At 40.2% G+C, this 17,866-nt stretch overlaps 1 protein-coding gene across 9 annotated transcripts in view; it reads left to right on the top strand.

Moving 5' to 3' along the window:
• The first annotated feature begins 1,318 nt into the window (after positions 1-1,318).
• ENOX2 (ecto-NOX disulfide-thiol exchanger 2) overlaps positions 1,319-17,866 on the top strand; it is a 258,701-nt gene continuing 242,153 nt past the window's right edge. For 5 of the 9 annotated variants that reach the window (XM_011224118.3, XM_034649149.1, XM_034649154.1 and 2 more), the window contains exons 1-2: positions 1,319-1,501; positions 2,830-2,889. Coding sequence is in view for 3 of the 9 variants with exons in the window: in XM_034649152.1 (XP_034505043.1) it covers positions 16,241-16,262 (22 nt within the window). In the remaining 6 variants the exon portion in view is untranslated. Of the gene's footprint in view, positions 1,502-2,829; positions 2,890-14,836; positions 16,263-17,866 lie in introns of those variants that run through there. The other 4 variants (XM_034649156.1, XM_034649152.1, XM_034649146.1 and 1 more) reach the window with 4 other exon arrangements.

Below are 17,866 nucleotides of genomic sequence, written 5' to 3'. Positions count from 1 at the left end.
CTGTAGCAATAGTGCCTAGCCCAGAGCCTTGCACAAAGCAGTCTGGTGAGTAAATTATTCAATCCATTAAGTCCTCTTATTTTTTCACTTCTCTTTTAAAATTTTACGCAATTACCTTAGGAAAATGCAATCCCTCTTTCTTTGCATTCATTCCATTTGTGAGTCAAAAAGTTTTCCTCATCAGTAAAATTGTAGTGACCCAACTGTAATGATCCATTCAGCTATTAAGAATTCATCTCTAAGAATCTCAAAGAAAAAAAGTCAAAAATTAAGAGTGAAATCAACCGTAATAAGCCATCATTTTCCTCAACCTTTAAATCTCTCGAAAGTGCTAGATGTCTCCATCTATTTCTTCATCTACCTCTTTTAACACATCTTTTACTAAAACAATAGTTTCTTTAAAAATATACATTTATTTCTTATTACTCAAGTTGTATTCTCTATCCGTTTGAAACTGTTGCCTTACACCAGTGATGTGGCCACTGTTCTTCGTGGCAACAATGCGGCTTCCTTATGGGTTAACTGGGCTTCCCCTGGGCCGGCTTAGACCACATTGCTATGCCTCTTGTGATACTACTTCAAAGGAAAAACGCGATACCCGACTAGAAACATAGTATACATTTTCCCAGAACCTCTGAAGTGATTCTGATACAGATGGTTACACAAAACATCCTATGACAGTTTTAAAGGACCCGTTATTCCAAGTTTATCAGAGCATAAATAACCTTTTTTTTAAAAAGATTTTTTAAATTTATTTCTTTGACAGAGATAGAGACAGCCAGCGAGAGAGGGAACACAAGCAGGGGGAGTGGGAGAGGAAGAAGCAGGCTCATAGCAGAGGAGCCTGATGTGGGGCATAAATAACCTTTTTAAAAAGTCATTCAATCAAAACTCAGTGAGAATTTTAAATCACAACATAAAGTGCTTCCCCTAAAATGCTAATAGCTTAACCAACAGTAAAATAAATCTAGAACCTTCATGTATCCCCACAGGCACAATCCCATACCCGAAGAAAGGAGATTCTGTAGGGCACTACACTCCAAACTACAACACCCACAATACCCTCCCCCATCTGAACTCCGGGGATGATCGGCCTGGTGGTAGGAATTGTGGGTATACAGAAAGAAGTGCCTGGACTCCATCTCCCACAATCCTCTGTCTTCACTTGAGTCTCTCCGCCAATGCCAATATTGGATCCCCCCAGGAAGAACAGCCTCCAGCAGCCTAAAACTACATTTCCCATGAGGACAAGGGTTTGGGCCTCCGGCTTCCCTGGTGACCAGTAACCAATAGGAGACGCTGAAGCTGCCGCGCGGTGGGTGAGGGTCCAGCCCTGGGCCTGAGTGCCGAGCCTAAGCCGGCTATCGCAAGGCGGGGAGTTGAGAAGACAGTTGCGTGGCGTGGGGCGCCGCGAGGGCGCTGTGCTCTCAGAAGCTGTCACGCCAGCCCGATTTCCCGCGGCTGTATAAGGAGTAGCCCTTCGGTAGCCGGGGAGCTGGAGGTCAGAGAGGCAGAAAGCCCAAGTGGCTATGGCTGGGGACTGTGGGACCGAAGGGGCCTAGGGAGGAGGGTGCTTCCGGGCCGCTGTCTTCAGCGCCTAACTCCGCCCAGCTCCGCCTCCGCCGGGGAGGGGGTGTCGGGACTGGGAGTTGGGGGTGGGCTTTTGAGCTCTCCAAGCCAGTTTCCTCGAGCTTCGAGCCTCGGGAGCGCGCCCTCTCTGCTTTTTCTACCTCGCCCGCTCTCTTTTTTTCCTCACAACGCCATAGTCTAATCCCTCTCCTGTCCGGTGTCACTTCAGAGATAAGAAGTTAGGGTTCTCGACCGGGGTCTTCCTTAGGCGGCGTCTAGACTCGCCTTCTTACTATTCGGAGGAGTTCGGTGACCTCTTTCCTCTCTTCCCTCAATGTACATTTCAGATTTGGACACAAACCACTCCCAACGCATACACTCCACAACTTCCTCTGGGGGCGTGGGAATTCCTCGCCACGCCCTGGGCATGACTTTTTGCCAGATTTTCACTTTTTGCTTCCTTGCTGGTGTGATAAAGATTGTCGCCCTCTCTTTATTGGCCCTTGCGGCCACCCGCCCCTTCCCTGACCAGATCTTTGGAGTGGCAAAGGTTTCTCCTCAGTTTCTAGAAAGGGTGGGGAGCAGTGGATAGAAATTTCGCTTTTGAGAAATATGTGGTTAAGGTTCAGTGCAGTGTTTTGGTGAGAGTCAAAGGCAAGTTAGACCTCTTTCAAAAACCGAGCGCTTTCCAGGTTTCCAGCACGGACTGATACGCACTAATGTTGACAAAGATTTAGGGGGCAGACCGACTGCGGAATAAAGTAGACTGTGCGACACAGACTGTATCAATTATTTTATTACTACAAAAGTGTGCAAAAAGTTTGTAATACTGATGGGGTTGGGAATTGATCTATAGAAGGTCAAGCGTAACCCTGGAAGTGCTGTAGGCTTGACATTGTCGTCTGTCTTCCAGACCAATCCTGGTAGGCTTTGTGGAGGAGGTGAATTTTAATTTCGGCTCCAAAGGAGTAAAGAGGATTTGAAATGGGCAAAGAGGAGTGAGAAAATGCCTCCTGGTACAGGGATTGGTGTCTGAGAAGGGTAGATAGAAGAGGGAACACTTTGGTGAAGGGTGGGTATGCCTGACTGGAATAAAAGGTGTCATTGAGGAGAGGTTGGGAAAGAAATTGTGTTGGAAAGCTTGGGGTCATAATAACTGGATACTTTAAAGCATCCACATAGTTTGGATATTATTCTGTATCAAATAAAACTAAAGACAAAAAATTAAGATTGGGTGATTTTTTGTTTTTTTCATCCTAGGGGAACCTGATTTGAGATCATTTCTTGGAGAACACAGAGAAGTGTGGTGGTATGTCCCAGGTGTGAGTTTAATTTAAACCCAAGAAGAACTTTTGTCTTATAAACTGTTTTGTTAGTGGCTATTCTTAGCTACACTCTATAGTTCTCATTTTAAAACCTGGTGCCCCTAAGCTTATTTTCTTAAGAAATGCATTTACTGTCCTTAAGCATCATATTATCTGAATTGTAGTCATTTCATTGGGCAACAATAATGACTATTTATTGAGCCCATATAATGTTCCAGGCACTATCATAAGCACTTTGTTGCATTATCTTAAGAGTCTTATAAAGTAAATACTATTTTCCCCCAGTTTTCTAGAAGAGAAAACTAAAAGGCAGAGAAGTGAAACAATTTACCCAAAATCACGTGGATTGTAAGGAGTCAAGTTGGAGTTTGGATGTATAGATTTCCGGCTTGAAAGCCCATGCTCTCTCCACCATGGTTTACTAGTCTCACTGTTCAGTTTTGTTCTTGACTTTCCATTTGTGGTAAGGAAAGATTATTGTGAAGTATAGTTGATCATCCTGGCAGAAACCCAAATGATTCACTTTTAGTTTCTATGACAGTATGTGTCTGCTGTAAAGTTGCTGCCAAAACCAAATTAGCTTAACTGCTATTGCAGCCATAGCTAATTGTGTCTGCCAAAACTATAGTCACTATGGCTATTTCTGAATCAGATGATTCTCTTTAAAAAACATGTCTTACATGTAAGCTATTTGGACCTGGACAGTACTTTAGGTTTTATTTTATTGTAGCTTTTGTTTTAAGTGACCTCCTAGGTCACTAGTTCTCCTCCGTGACCTTTATTCACATGGAGTGTTCAGGATGCAACAGAGTATGAGATGTGAGCTCTCCCTAGGTCTAGCTGGGGAGGTATATGCCACCCTATAATTCTGAGATAATATGTAGCATAACAGAGGCAGATAAAAAGTGCTATTGGAAGGGTAAAGGAAGGAGTGTCTAACTGTAAGGGAGAGTCAGGGAGAAGGCTTCTCTAAGGATGTGACCTGACAGGTCTCGAAGGATAATGAGTTTGCCAGGCAGAGAACAGTAGAGGGGAAGCATTCCAGATTAGAAAGAGCAGTCTGTGAAAGACACGTGGCTAGAGAAGAGCAAAGCATGCCATTCAATATTTAGGAATTCAGCATGGCTAGGGTAGAGATTGTTTGCGGAAAGGAAGGTTTGTACTGGGAGGAGAGTCTGGAAAGATAGGTTGGGGCTCATTTGTGAAGCACCTTGAATGCAGTGCTAAGAAATTTGGATGTGCTCAGGGCGTCTGGGTGGCTCGGTTGGTTAAGCATCCGAGTCTTGATCTCAGCTCCAGCCTTGATCTCAGGGTCATGAGTTCAAGCCCTGCCTTGGGCTCCATGCTGAGTGTGGAGCTTACTTAAAAAAATAATAAAAAATTTTTTTAAAGAAGAAAGAAATTTGGATGTGCTCCCATAGGCCATGGTTTTTCAAACTGTAGGGTGTTTGCCAGTGGTGGTGATGTTGTACTCCCACAAACATTTTTTATGTTTTAGTAATTATATATTCTGATGTGTCTCATAAAAGATAAAACTGAACTATGTCATCAAATCTAATGTTATGGAGGAAATGGCTTAGTAGAAATAGAAAGTGAACAAGTTTTATGTTGATTTAAAGACAAATATTAAGTAAATAGTACACGTGGTGTGTGAATTTGATAATATTCAAAATTTGGGAAATACTAATTGTAGGCAATAAAAAAACATTAAAATATTTTAGAAGAGGAACACCATAAGGAGGTTTTTACTTTAGGATGCACTGGAGAGGGCCTGACCAGTTAGGAAGCTAGAGATGATGAGGACTCAAGGGAGCTGCATATGAGAGGAGGGAACAGATATAAGAGACATTTAGGAGGTAGAATTTATAGGACTTCGTAGAGGTGACTATTATTATTCTATCAATGTCATCAGAGTTATTTTTAAAAGTCTGTAAGTCACTTGTCTGTTATCCTTTATATTCTAAGATGCACATATTACTGCCCAAATCAGGCCATGGACATATATACATGAAGGTAACAGTGGAGGCTGTTTTCACGAATGGGTTTGGATTACACACAGGCATCTTCACTGCCTTACTGAGTGTCCTTGACAGCAGTGGCACAAATATTCAAGGCACTGGTAAGGAATATGAGTATGATCTGTGACCCTTAGTCATCTGAGGAACTTATCCTTCAAGACTCAGTTCAAATATCAGCATCTCTTTGAAGCCTTTCCTGTAACTCTCCCCGCCCCCACCACCACACACAAATACGTGCAAGCATACATGAAACAATGTTAGGTTCCTGGCTTCCATGAAACCCTGCACTTATCTCTGTCCTAGGCTGCACCACACTGTAATGTGTCTGTCTGTGGATGTGTCTGGCTCTCCTCTAGACTGTGAGCTCCTTGAGGGCAGGGGCCAGGTCTCATTTATCTCCATGCCCTGAGCATCCAGAACAGCTCTTAGCACTTGGTAGATACCTAATAAATGGTTATTGGATTAAAAAAATGGATAAACATATTCATATGAATATAACTCGGAACTTTCGTACCATAGTGCCAAATGTAACAAGAAGATTAGCTGTTTGCTACATTAGCTGATTTTGCTGAGTAAAGCATTAAATTAAAGTGACCTGAATGCATAACTTCACTAGAGGTTTCTTTCTTTCTTTTTTCTCATTTTCCTCCACTCTCCTGTTGGTCACCTTACCTTTTATCATTCTCATCAATTATCCACCCAGCCACCTGTTCCTTAGGCCTGCTCATTGCTTTGCTTCTCTTGACAGAGTTCACATTGTTCCTGTCCCAATACCCTGCCAAGGATGCATCCCTCCTCTCCACCCACCAAATCCAGTTTACTCCATCCTTGAAATCACTCTCAAATGGGTCTCCCACTCATAGATGCTGCTAGTGGGACTGTAATTTGATACAACCCTTCTGGAGAGAAATTATCAGTATGTATCAAAAATCTTAAAATTGAACATAGCTTTCAGTCTACCACTTCAACTTTTAGGGCTCTATGCTGAGGAAGTAAATGTGATATTTCCAAAATTTTAGCTCTCAGGACGTCAATGCCAGGGGAAAAAAAAGAAAAACATAGCATTTTGTCCCCAATACTAGAGATTTGGATGAAATCAATTATGGTACATCTGTAGAATAGATTACTATACTAAGTAGCCATGTAATTTGATGTTACTAACAATATTTAATGACGTTGAAAGTTGTTTATGATATATTAAGAGGTATGAAGCTGATAAATTCCAGTTTAAACACACACACATACACATGCACGTGGCCACACACACATACCCCTATGCATGCATACATTGGAAACTATCATTATCCTGTAATGTTAAACACACAAAAATTCAATAGTGGTTTGCTGTAAATGGTAAGGTAACATGAGTTCTATTGTTCTATTTTTAACCTTTTGCATATTTTTACTTTCTAATCATCTATAGTAGTATATTTGTTACTTTTTTAAAGTTATTAAAAATGTTTTTCGCATGTCTACCCCTATTATCATTGCCTTAGTTTGGGGCACACTGCCTCCCCACACACACCTTACAACACACACACACACACACACACACACACACACAACTTCTAGCCTGGATTACTACTGTCTCCAACCTGCTTCCCTTCCAATCCATTTTCCACCAGTGCTGACAGAATGATTTTTCTAAATGGCAAATCTGAAGCTATCCAGCTCTATATAAAATAGTTCAAAGGCTGCCCCTTGTCCTCAAGATAGAATCCAAACTTCTTAGATTGGCTTATAAAACTTTTGATAAATCAGCTCCCTGCTTTTCTCCCCAGTATCACTTTTTCCTCCTATGATTTACTTTTTCTTGATGTCTTAAGCCAGTGTCTGGCATATAATAGGTGTTTAGTTAATGCTAGCCAAATGTTGATGCAGACTATATGGGTTAACTCTTGTGTGCCAGGATTTCATTTCATCCTTAGTAAAAATATTAAATACATGCAATAGTTATCCCTATCTTACAGGTGAGGAAAATTAATTTAAATACATAAAAGTGGGAAGAAAAATCATCATCATGAAGAACATTTTTTAAAGGAAGCAATCGAAACCTCCTGCTATAACACAGCTCTCTTCATTTTCCTTCATTGGCAGCCCCTGCCAATCTTAGTCAGTATACATACAGACTTTGTTCATTTCCTTGGGCAAGTTATATGTGACCACAGCATAATGAGAATAGTCCAGACTGATATGATCTCACCATGTCACAGTTCACATTGTGCTACTATACAGGAGTCGTTCCTTTGTGTACATAACACTTCATGCAGGAAAGACAGAAGAGCTCCAATTGCTCTGTTTTTCTTTCTGTTTTGAAATTCTACGTCTTTTGGGATGGGGATGTCAGCAGAGAGGTATGGAAAACTGTGAAAGAATTGAATATACAAGAAACAATGTGTCTCATGGGAGCCAATGTCATTGGTTAATTTATTTTTTTAAATGTCATGTAGATGTATTTTCCAGCAATCTCTCCCCAGGGAAGACCTTGGTTGAATTCAACTGTTAATCCTATTTACAGAATGCAGCCCATGCATGCACTATATTCCTGCATTGTTAAGTGATCTTAGACATATGTAGTGGATTGCCATAATGACATACAATCAGGTGAATATGGGATATCTGATTTTCTCTACAAAATGTATCAGTGTTCATATTGTCATTCAGGATCCTGCAGCGTGGTCTTTCCTTCATTTGCCTTACAAATGATACCCATTGTGCAAAAATGGATGCTTTTAAAGGACAGAAGTCCTAAGCATGAATTGTCTGAATAAAATGATATTACTTTGTAAGGAATTGTCGCTTTTAAATACTCCAAGAGAAAGAATCTATAATTCTCTTGTTCCATGATCAAATAAGTTGAATACAGAAATTACAGATAGAGCTTCAATTCATTTGATGAATTATTGTGGGCTTTTTATGTGCAAAGCACTCTGTTAGACACTGCACTAGATACTTATAAATACCTTCTTTTAATGCCTTCCAGAGAGGCAGAGACAGAGATTGATCTAGTGTACACACAAGAATGAGTGTGTGAGAGCAAATGACAGAGAAGATTTTAACAAGCAGGCCCATCATATAAATGAAAATCTACCCAGCTGAAAATTGGGATATATGCCAGTAGGGACTTGTTCTTTTTTCCCCCCTTTCCTCTGTGGGATATATAGGCAAAAATGAGCTACCAGATAGCTGATAAGCAAATGATCTACTTCTCTGTTTACAAACAGTTTGAGAGAAGGAACAGTGGCTTTGTGTACGTCCAGCCCTGCACAAGCCTGCTAGTGATGTGAGAGTTATGACTATGTCAGCTTTTCCAGGGTTTCTCTCTGCTGCAGAGATTTGGCAGACACCTCAGACAAATTTTATGTCTCTTAAATCTTCCTCAAGCTAGGCTTGGCTCATAGATTTATATGTACAAAAAAAGCGAAATGTTTACCAGTTTGACATTTTTGAAGATCCAAACAGACTCAGTTTTTTTTTTAATTCAGCATATACCTCAGTTTAGTTTACAGAAGAGGCTAATTGCTTTTGCTATTTGTTTAAAACAGCTGAAATGTTTACTTTCCAGAAGTGGCAACGGATCATATGTCTAAAGATTTATATTCCAGGCCTCAGTGTTTCTTCCTCTTTTTCTTGCCTACAAGTGTCAAGTTTTGCTAAAGTCTTCATTTTCTTTTTTTGCCTTTACTGATACACAGTATAAACCAATGCAGGACGGGAGGTACTGTGAAATATATTGGCAATCTAGGAGAAAAATAAAAGGTCATTTTTATTAGCTCTACCCCCCCCCCCCGCTTTTTGGCTCTCAGTTTTTCAATGGTCCCTTCCCCACAAAATGTTGTTCCTTGGTGTAATAACGACAGGTGAGAATGTGAACTGGAGAACTTTCAGTGACTACCCGTTAACAAGTCTGGTCCAAATGTATCTGTAGGCAGCGCACAAATGAAAGTTTGGCTGTAATTCAGAAGAATCAAAACACTGTGTGGAGAATGTTATGTAAACAACTTTACTTCATTCAGTGCTGAACTGTGAAAGATAACGATGGGGAAATCCCCAGTAAGGGCCCTTCTTGGCCGCTCCAGCTGCTCTTCTTTTTAGCCAGCAACAACTGCCGGTAAGAGCTTCCTGGGGTAGAAACTGTTCCACAGTAAGACCCCATAATATGTCCTGCCACCATTTCTCCTTCAGTCAAGTCCTCAAACATACTTCACTAGGATTACTTTGGTCACATAATATTCTAATTTTTACCTTTCAAGAGATGTTGAGTTTGAATTCAAGGAGCACTTGATATTCAAGCTCATTTATTCAATAGACATTTAAGCATGTATACAGGACCAGACCCTATGGTAAGCACTAGGAATACTGATGGATTAGAAGTAGTTCCTGCCTGCCCTTAAGGAGCTCACAGTTAAGGGTTGGGGGAGATGGATACCCAAACCAATAATTATATTACAATGGGAAAGATATATTACTTCAGAGAAGGAGGTATATATAAGGTGCCCTGGAAAAGTGATGAAGGGAATAACTGCTAGAGGTGGGTAACACAGACCAGAGTCTAACTATGCTGAATCACAAAGGATGAGTGGGCATTGCCTAGAATCCAGGTGGAAAAAGAGGTGGTGGGCAAGGTGGGCAGAGGGACCACCAACAGATACAAAGCAGTCACATGTGTCAGAATGGATAGTTTAGAAAAAGCTAAGATATTATGTGTGAATCACTGGGAGTTGGGTGGGGGACAGGATAAGAATCTGGAAAGGTATCTTGTGGCCAGTTGGTGAAGGAAGTCTGCTTGCTGAGGAGCTGGGCAGGGGTCAGCCAGCACAAGGTTTTAAATGTGGGAGTAACATGATTGGGTTGGAGGATGGGCTGAGGCGGTGTTGGGGGGTGGAACTAGAGACAGAAAACGTCCACCTTTTAGTTTGGCAGTCTTTAAGAGGTCTGACCCTAATCACTTGCTGCTATTCAGCAGTGTCATCTCCACTAGGTTTTCTTTCGATATCCAAAAATCACTTTGAACAGTTGTTTCCTTCTACACATAGGACATACCTTCCTGTACTCCTTCACATGTTGCTTAGCTGAATATTCATTTTTCCAACTCAAATCAATGATCTCAGTAGTAATTGGGGCTTGATTACCATGAAAGAAATCAGAGATTCAGAGCTTAGCAACTTGGTTTAAAAAACTGTATGAGGCTTATTTATTGCTTGCTGAGTCAGCAGGGCTGAGCTGAGTGCTGGGCAGCTCTCCTTGGGGGCTGGGGGAGTGAAAGGGACAGAGGCGGGAAAGATGACAGAAAGTGGCTATTTAAAAAATGGGCAGCATCCAGAATGTTGAAAAACCTTAAAGGGCACATCAAGATATGGGAAGTAGATAGAAGGGCCAGAAGTATATGAATATAAAACAAATACATGTTGAAGGTACCTGTGCTCCAAAAGATTATACTGTCTAGCCCATTGGTTTTAGAACATGTTCTTTCCCCGACTCAGATACTGTAAATGGCTTCCCATTATTCACAGGATGAAGTCCAAACTCCTTAGCATGGCCTTTGGTACTTTCTGTAGTCTGGCTCCAACCTACCTTTCCAATCTTCATACTTCTCTCTTATGGAATTTCTCTGCTCCAGCCAGTTACCCTTTCAGGCACTGCTTTAGTATGCCCTCACCTGCACTGTGAGCCCTCTCAGGGCGGGCACTGTGTTTTTTGTGTCTTTGAATCCTCCACAGTGCCTACCATAGTGTCTTGCATATAGTAGGCACCCAAGGTATATCTGTGGGTTGACTATTGCCCCCGCATTCTTTCCAATTTCTCTACTACTTATCGACCCAATATCCTCTCTACTAAAAATGGCAACTGAGACATTATATAAAAGGGATCAACATTCATCAAATTATCTTTTAACCTTCTATTTTGAAATCATTTTAAATAAAGAAAAGTTTCACAAATCGTATGGGACTGTCATGCCATTCACTCAGATTCACCAATTTTTAACACTTTGTCCTATTTTGATTTATGCTTCTTTTTTAAAAAACTTTTTAAAAAGATTTATTTATTTATTTATGTTGAGGGGGGACGGGCAGAGGGGGAGAGAGAGAAAATTTCAAGCAGACTTCCTGCTGAGCATGGAGCCTCATGCAGGGCTCAATCCCAAGACCCTGAGATCGTGACCTGAGCCAAGATCAAGAGTCGGCCCCTCAACCGACTGAGCCACCCAGGCAGCCCTATGCTTCTTTATATAAATGTGATATTTTGTTCTGAAACATTTGAAGTTAAAAAAGCTATACCCCTTATCCCTCTCCTTTATCCTCAGCCTCTTATGGTGAAAAAATCTAAATATACAGAGACCGTTGAATTGTACAGTAAATACCCCTATATCCACCACTTAGGTTCTATAATTAATACTTTGTTCTATTTGCTTTATCACCTACCCACCCACTTATACATCTTTTTATGCATTTCAGATTAATTTGCAGACAACTGTACATTTTTTTTTCTAAATTCTTCGGTATGTATATCACTGACTGGATGAACAAATTACTTTGTGCTCTGAAATCAACCAGATCATCTTATATCTGCATTTACTATATTGTCAAAACTCCAGTCTACCTGTGTATCTTCGACCTATTTGGCCATGGAACACATGTCTCTTCAATTAACTTTTGGATGTCCCTCCACTTCACCTAGTGCAGTGCCAGACACACATTCCATAAATACCATTTGATGCTGATGTGCAGAGACAGAGCTAGAGCCAAGGAAAGACTCACAATAAAAGTAGAACAAACTGAGGGCGGAAGGGAGTATATGACAAGTGGGCCACAAGTGAATGGGTGAGAGAGAAGGTAGGGCTTGAAGAATTGGGGGAAGAAAAGGGCCTTAGCCCACCTGGTACTTCCAGCAGTACTTCTATCTGCTACTTTCCAACCCTCTCTTTAGAAGGATAGGTTCCAGGAAACGAGGGACAATTGCTGCTCAGCAGACCGCATGACAAGTCTCCTTGCTACTACTTAGGCACCACCAATTAGTATATTCATGTTGCCTCATGAATATGCTGATCTACAAGATGCAGCTTAGTTTTAGAGGGTATGGGTGGGCCACTGAAAACTTCTTTCATGCTAAGTCTGTTCTATAGGCCAAGGAGCACTTGAGTTCAATGAATCCTGGTTTTCTTTTTCTTTATAACCTTTCCTTTCTTGCTCTGTTGCTTATGAGTACAAGGCTAGCTCTAATATGCATTTATTGAACAGTTTTGTGCCAAGCACTGTGCAAGCTGGTATCACATCATTAATGCTTCCCAACAACCCACTCAGGTAGATACTACTTCTTTTCCCATTTGTCAGATGAGAAAACTTGAAACTCAGCATGGTTAAGTACCTTGTCCACAAGCCAGAATTCAAGCGACTGAGGTTTGTTTTACTCCAGAGCCCAGTAGTCTTAACCACACTGTCTGATGAAATTTTTAAAAATTGTCAACCCAGTGTACATGCAATGAAGTTTGTGTTTACTGTGTTGACTCAGCATGTGATTTATTACTTAAGCAAGTCCAACTGAATCAGTGAATTCAGAAGGAATTTAGTCATTCAGACTTTAATCATTAGAAGGTTAGTATAGTAATGGATTCAGATTGCTTGAGTTCAAATCCCAGTTTTATCACTTAACCAGTTGAGTGAGTATAAGCAAGTCACTTAATATTGGTAAGCCTCAGTTTCCTTACCTATAAAATGAAGATAATAATGTTTAGCATATAGCTGTGTTGTGAGGTCTAATTTAAAAATGTGAAGTATCATGCCTTGTCTGGCATGCAATAGGTGCTCAGCATATTTTAGATCACTTTCTTTCCTTCCTTTTTCCCGTTTGGGGCCAGACAACTCAACTGTAGCTTTCATTTGAAGAAAACAAACTGTTCCTGGAATGTTTTTTGAAAAGAAACATTCATTCTGAAGAGGAATATTAGGCTGACTGTTCCCAAGGCTAAGCAAGCACAGTTGCTTAACTCTTCTGTGAACGTATTTCAAAATAAGCTAGAAACAGAAACCATGAGGAGAGTTGGAGTGGTCCACCTCCCTCCTTCCTGGAAATTTGGGCCAAATTGTAACAATTGTTTTCTATTTTGTCACTAACATGAATTTCACAATTGGCATAGACTATTAGACCTGGGATATTGATAACCACAGTCCCGGCCATTCCAAAGCAAGCAAGCTGAGACCAAAAGAGTATAAGTGACTTGACCAAGATAAAACAGTGGGAAAATCAGGAGAACCCAGTTCTCCCAACTTCTTATCCAGTGTTAATTTTATGGTTCCTGTGTGGCTTCTTAGGAAGGTGAAACGAAGTCTTGATGTGTGTGCTCTTTGCAGGAATTTGAACTGCTTGGACTCTTGGGGTTTGTTACAAGTTTGATTGATTCAGAAAACCATGAGTTTTTTTTTTCTGGTTCAAGTCAGCTTACTAGTTGCTGCTTTCAAACTGTTAGCATTTCCATTTTGTTTGGGGTTTAGCAAATTAGTGTTGTTTCTCCCTGTTTTAGGTTCATGGTTTGATTCAAGTTCTTGGTTCTTTGAAATCTTCCACTGGGATTTTCATTTTTGACAAAAATATTCGGAATCTACGGTGGTTAACAGTGGGAATTCATTTGAAAAGGTCAGTCGGCTTGGTGATGGCTACTGAGAGGCAGCTTGGGTGGATTCGGGAACAATTAGTGCTTACATTCTGGAACTTGAAATCAAGATAATGGAAACATTGCAAAGGTTCTTGGTGTATATGTTTGTGTATTTGGTTTTATCAGGATGCTCTGATGCTTTCATTTCCATTCTTGATAATCTGGGTTGAAACTGCTACCTCCTACTTCATTGCCTTGAATATATGCTGTCAGTCATGTTTCTGCTTAGGGGAAAAAAAAAACCTCTCACTTTAGATTCATTTGCTCTCCTTACCTCCTCTCTCTTGTCCTCCTTCCTCTCTCCTCCCCTCCCAGCCCTGTCCTTCCCTTCCCCCTTTTAGTAGTTCACTCCCTCTTAGCTACCAGTCACCCAACTCTTTGTGATTCATATTATCCATTTTCCCCATTGACTTAACGTAGATTTTGGATACATATTTTACTGGCATTTTTGTATTGGCAATGGCATTCAAAGGGGGGCAATTAGAGGAAGTTTTCTTTCTTTTCTTAGGAAGTGGGCTCAGCACTTGTTTGAGGACACAGATGGTGTTAGAGGGGGCCAAAGGGAGCTGATGTTTGATATTTCTGCTATAGCTCCCACTTTTTTTGTGGGGGGCTGCTTCAGATTTGGCCCATGTGGACAGACACACACTTGGGTAACCACCATACAGATGGAAATCAGGACATATGGGATTTGGCTAAACCATAGGTCCCAAACATTGCCCGGATCATTTAGTGCTCCAGGTGTGGCCACCCCAGGACTTCATGTGCTAAAATTGTGTCCCAGTTTAAGCCAGCTGGTCACTATATATATAGTATCAGGGCAGCTTGGAGCCTCATAAAACATGACTTAGGATTTTTACCTTGTGGATTTAGATTTAGCTAATCAACCTGAATCCTTCCACATACACTGGGAAGTGAGGATATACCAGGTTAATAGAAAGATCTAACAGAAGGTGATGCTCATTGTCCTGTAGCTTGCATTCTAGATGCGACATAATATTTAGACCATACGAAAACAAATGAACCGACTTTCCAGAAAGGAAAGAAGTAATTAGAGGGCTTCAGTTTCTTTAATAAACTTTGATGTGTTATGTATCAGATTTAAAATTTCTTCCTTTAAAACAATTTCCCCTCTGTGGCACTTTAAGAGCAAACAGTGCTTCCTTCCAACTTTAAAATTGGAAGAACTGAGAATTCTTTTCATGAAATTATATTGGCTCTTTCTTTTTATTTTTTTTTTATGTGATAGAGGTGCCTGACTTCAGCCATTTAGGCAGGATTTGTTTCAGAGTATAACAATAATAATTCCATACAATTTTATGGAATTGTCTTTTACAAAATTGAAAAAAGGGTTTTCATATCTATTATCTCATTAGTTCTTCATAACAATCCCGTGAAGTGGTCAGCATAGGTACTATTGTGTCAAATTTATAAACAAGGGAACTTAAGCTCAGAGAAGTTAAATGACTTGTCCAAGGTAACACAGCTAGAAAGTTGTAGAACTGGAGCCTGAATCCAGGTTTCCTGATACCCAGCCCCAATATTTCTTCAATTGTGTCATGTTTCCTTTCTAAGCGACTATCTCCTTTTTGTTCCTATCATGATTATTCTTCAAATTGGTCTAAAAATGTGCTTCCGTTTAGCAGATGAGTAAAACTGAAGCACTTACAGGCAAAGTGCCTTCTTAAGGTCATCTATGGAGAGAGGCTTGCATATAGCTCTTAGCTTTTCATCTTGACTTTGAACTATTTTTAGGTATACATAGATTGTTTTCTAGTGTTAAATATATGCACAAAAGTTGTGTGATCTAGTGATTATAGGTGTGAAAGCTGCATCTGGGGAATGGGACTAGAGGTGAAAAGTTGGCTTAAAATAATTAGCTTCTTGCCTTTTTGTTAAGAGATGTCGTGTTCGATATAATTTAATTTCTTCATACTTCCTTTGCTTCCAGCCTTTTAAGTACAATTCTTTAGGGGAAATTAGCAAATACTCATTTTGAATGTTGATTTCTCAGGAACAAGGGTAGCTAGAGGAAAGAGAAAGCAGAAGGGTGACTTTTCATGCTCTATAAGAGTGGGGAAACATTATTTCGTTTGGAGCTATGAGCTAAGATTTCTTCTAAGGCATGCAAATCGTAAAGTTCTGATTTGTCAACTGCATGCTGTTTCTTTAGGCACTGATGTATGAAATCCCGAACGAATTCTCCGATGAACATACTGCTAATTGCTTCTCCACCTGCTCTCCAACCTCCTCCCCCCACCCCCTCTACTCCCAATTCAGCCTATAAGTGTCCGTCATTGGAGATGGATGGTGACACATGCAGTAATAGCAATTCATAAAAGCCAGTTCCAGCCCTTGTCTTCAAGGCTCCTGGATTTTCCACTGCCTGCTTTTGTGTAAGTGAAGTGGATGGAAGTGCTACTGGCATCAGAATCCACCTCCTTATGCTCCGTTGCTAGAGCTCAGTTGCTCGGCTGGAGCTGAGCTAAACAGAAGCATCGGATCTAAGCTGAATTGTAACTGTTTTTCTTTTTCCTCAGTGGGGGGGGGGTGGATTAGGGGTAGTGTGTAGTGGGGTTTGGGGTGCTTTGGCTTTTCTTTTTGTTGAGAGAAGAGGGTAAGGGGAGAATAACTCACGGTAGGATACAACGTGAAACAGTTCCCTGAAGAGTGTCACGATGTTCCTGGTACAATATACAGGTATAGTACATTTTATTTTATCTGAAATTTCCCTATTGTTTCAAAGTGTATTCCTCTCTTATTTTGCCTCCAGTTCAACTGTACTGAAGGACAAATAAGGTCTAATGAGCTAAACAAAATAGCTGCATGAAACATGCCTGCCCCTTGCTATAATGTTTATAGCAGATTGCTGTGTAAAATCTGGGTTTTCTGTTAAATTGGTAGTCCTAATCCCTTAATTGTGCATGCTTCTCTGCTGTATTCTTGTGTTGAATTTCTCAAGTCTTATGTCTGCAACTGGTAGTATGTGATATAGCCTAGAGTGTTTGCCCAGAAGACATAGTGCTTTGGAAGAAAAAAGCAATTTTTAAATACTTAGTGTGTGTGTTTCTCTTGAGTTTTTAACTCTCATATTTGTTAACTGGTTGTCTGGATTTGGGATATAGTTAAAAGAAGGGAAACTTCAAATAGGAAGCATTCCAGAATACATTTATTTTGGTAAATTTATTTTTATTTCATTATTTAACTCAGATTGATGAACATTATATATTGTTGTTGTTTGTTCTCCTGGTAGAAAAAAAAGTGCTGGAAACAGCAAGGCTAAACATGCCAGCAGCAAATCATTTTGTATTGTAAAATATCATTGGACCGGAAGTGTTCCTTAAGTATTCTCTTAAGCTTTCAGAAACATACTGGTCCATAATAATGAAGAACTTGAAGACTGATCAGACATTGGTGAATGTTGTTTAAAAGGCTTCTTATACAGCAGTTAGACAGAAAGAATCCTTCCAAATGAAAAAACCTTGAGAAAGTTTCAGTTTCCTGCTGAACAGAACAGAAGCTTAGTTCCTACAACTGTATGTTTTGATAAGTTTAAATATCATTTATTGTCAAGGACTCTCACCTCCATTCATGCTTTATTTTCCTTAAAATACTGTGCTCCTGTGCTTAAGAGCTAAAAGATCATGGTCTGTTTTGATGCGTGGTTTGACAGTTGATTTTGCTCCTCATTAATTGGACAGCATGCAGATAATGTGAAGTGAGTAAGTGACAGTATTTCAAGGTTACGCTGAAGAGCATACAGTAAACCTTAGTGCCTGGACCAACAGCTGCTGAATTGAATTGTCTGCAATTAAAGCAACAGCAGGTTTGTGTAGTCTCCCTGCAGCCTGTTTATTTGAATTTATAGCTTCAGTTTCTTCTTTGGGTAGCGGTTGGTTTGTTTCACTAAGTGTTGGAGAGTTCTGCTTGTTGGATGTTTTCTCCACACCCTGATGCATGCTTGCCTCCAGAAGAGCCGTCTCTGTACATTTTTAATGTGAGAAGTTCTCATGGTTTTTCTCTTTGGATTAAAAACAGAGACTATCTTGTTTTCTCTACTACAAAAGCAAATAGATACATTTTCATGGAAAATATTGCTTGGTTCAATAAATAGAGATTTCTCATGGACCTGTATTACTGGTTTAAATTGCTGGCAGTGAAAAATATTGGATTTTGTTATGCTACTGGATTACTATATCTGGGAAGAACTTCTCCATGCTAATAAAAGTGTTTATGTTAAAAAGATAGTGATATTATCTCCTTACCATCTCTCAATTCCAGGGCGACCTAATGAATGATGTCAA

The sequence above is a fragment of the Ailuropoda melanoleuca genome, chromosome X (assembly GCF_002007445.2).
Source record: "Ailuropoda melanoleuca isolate Jingjing chromosome X, ASM200744v2, whole genome shotgun sequence".
Lineage (NCBI taxonomy): Eukaryota > Metazoa > Chordata > Mammalia > Carnivora > Ursidae > Ailuropoda > Ailuropoda melanoleuca.
This window is presented reverse-complemented; position numbering and strand designations above follow the sequence as displayed.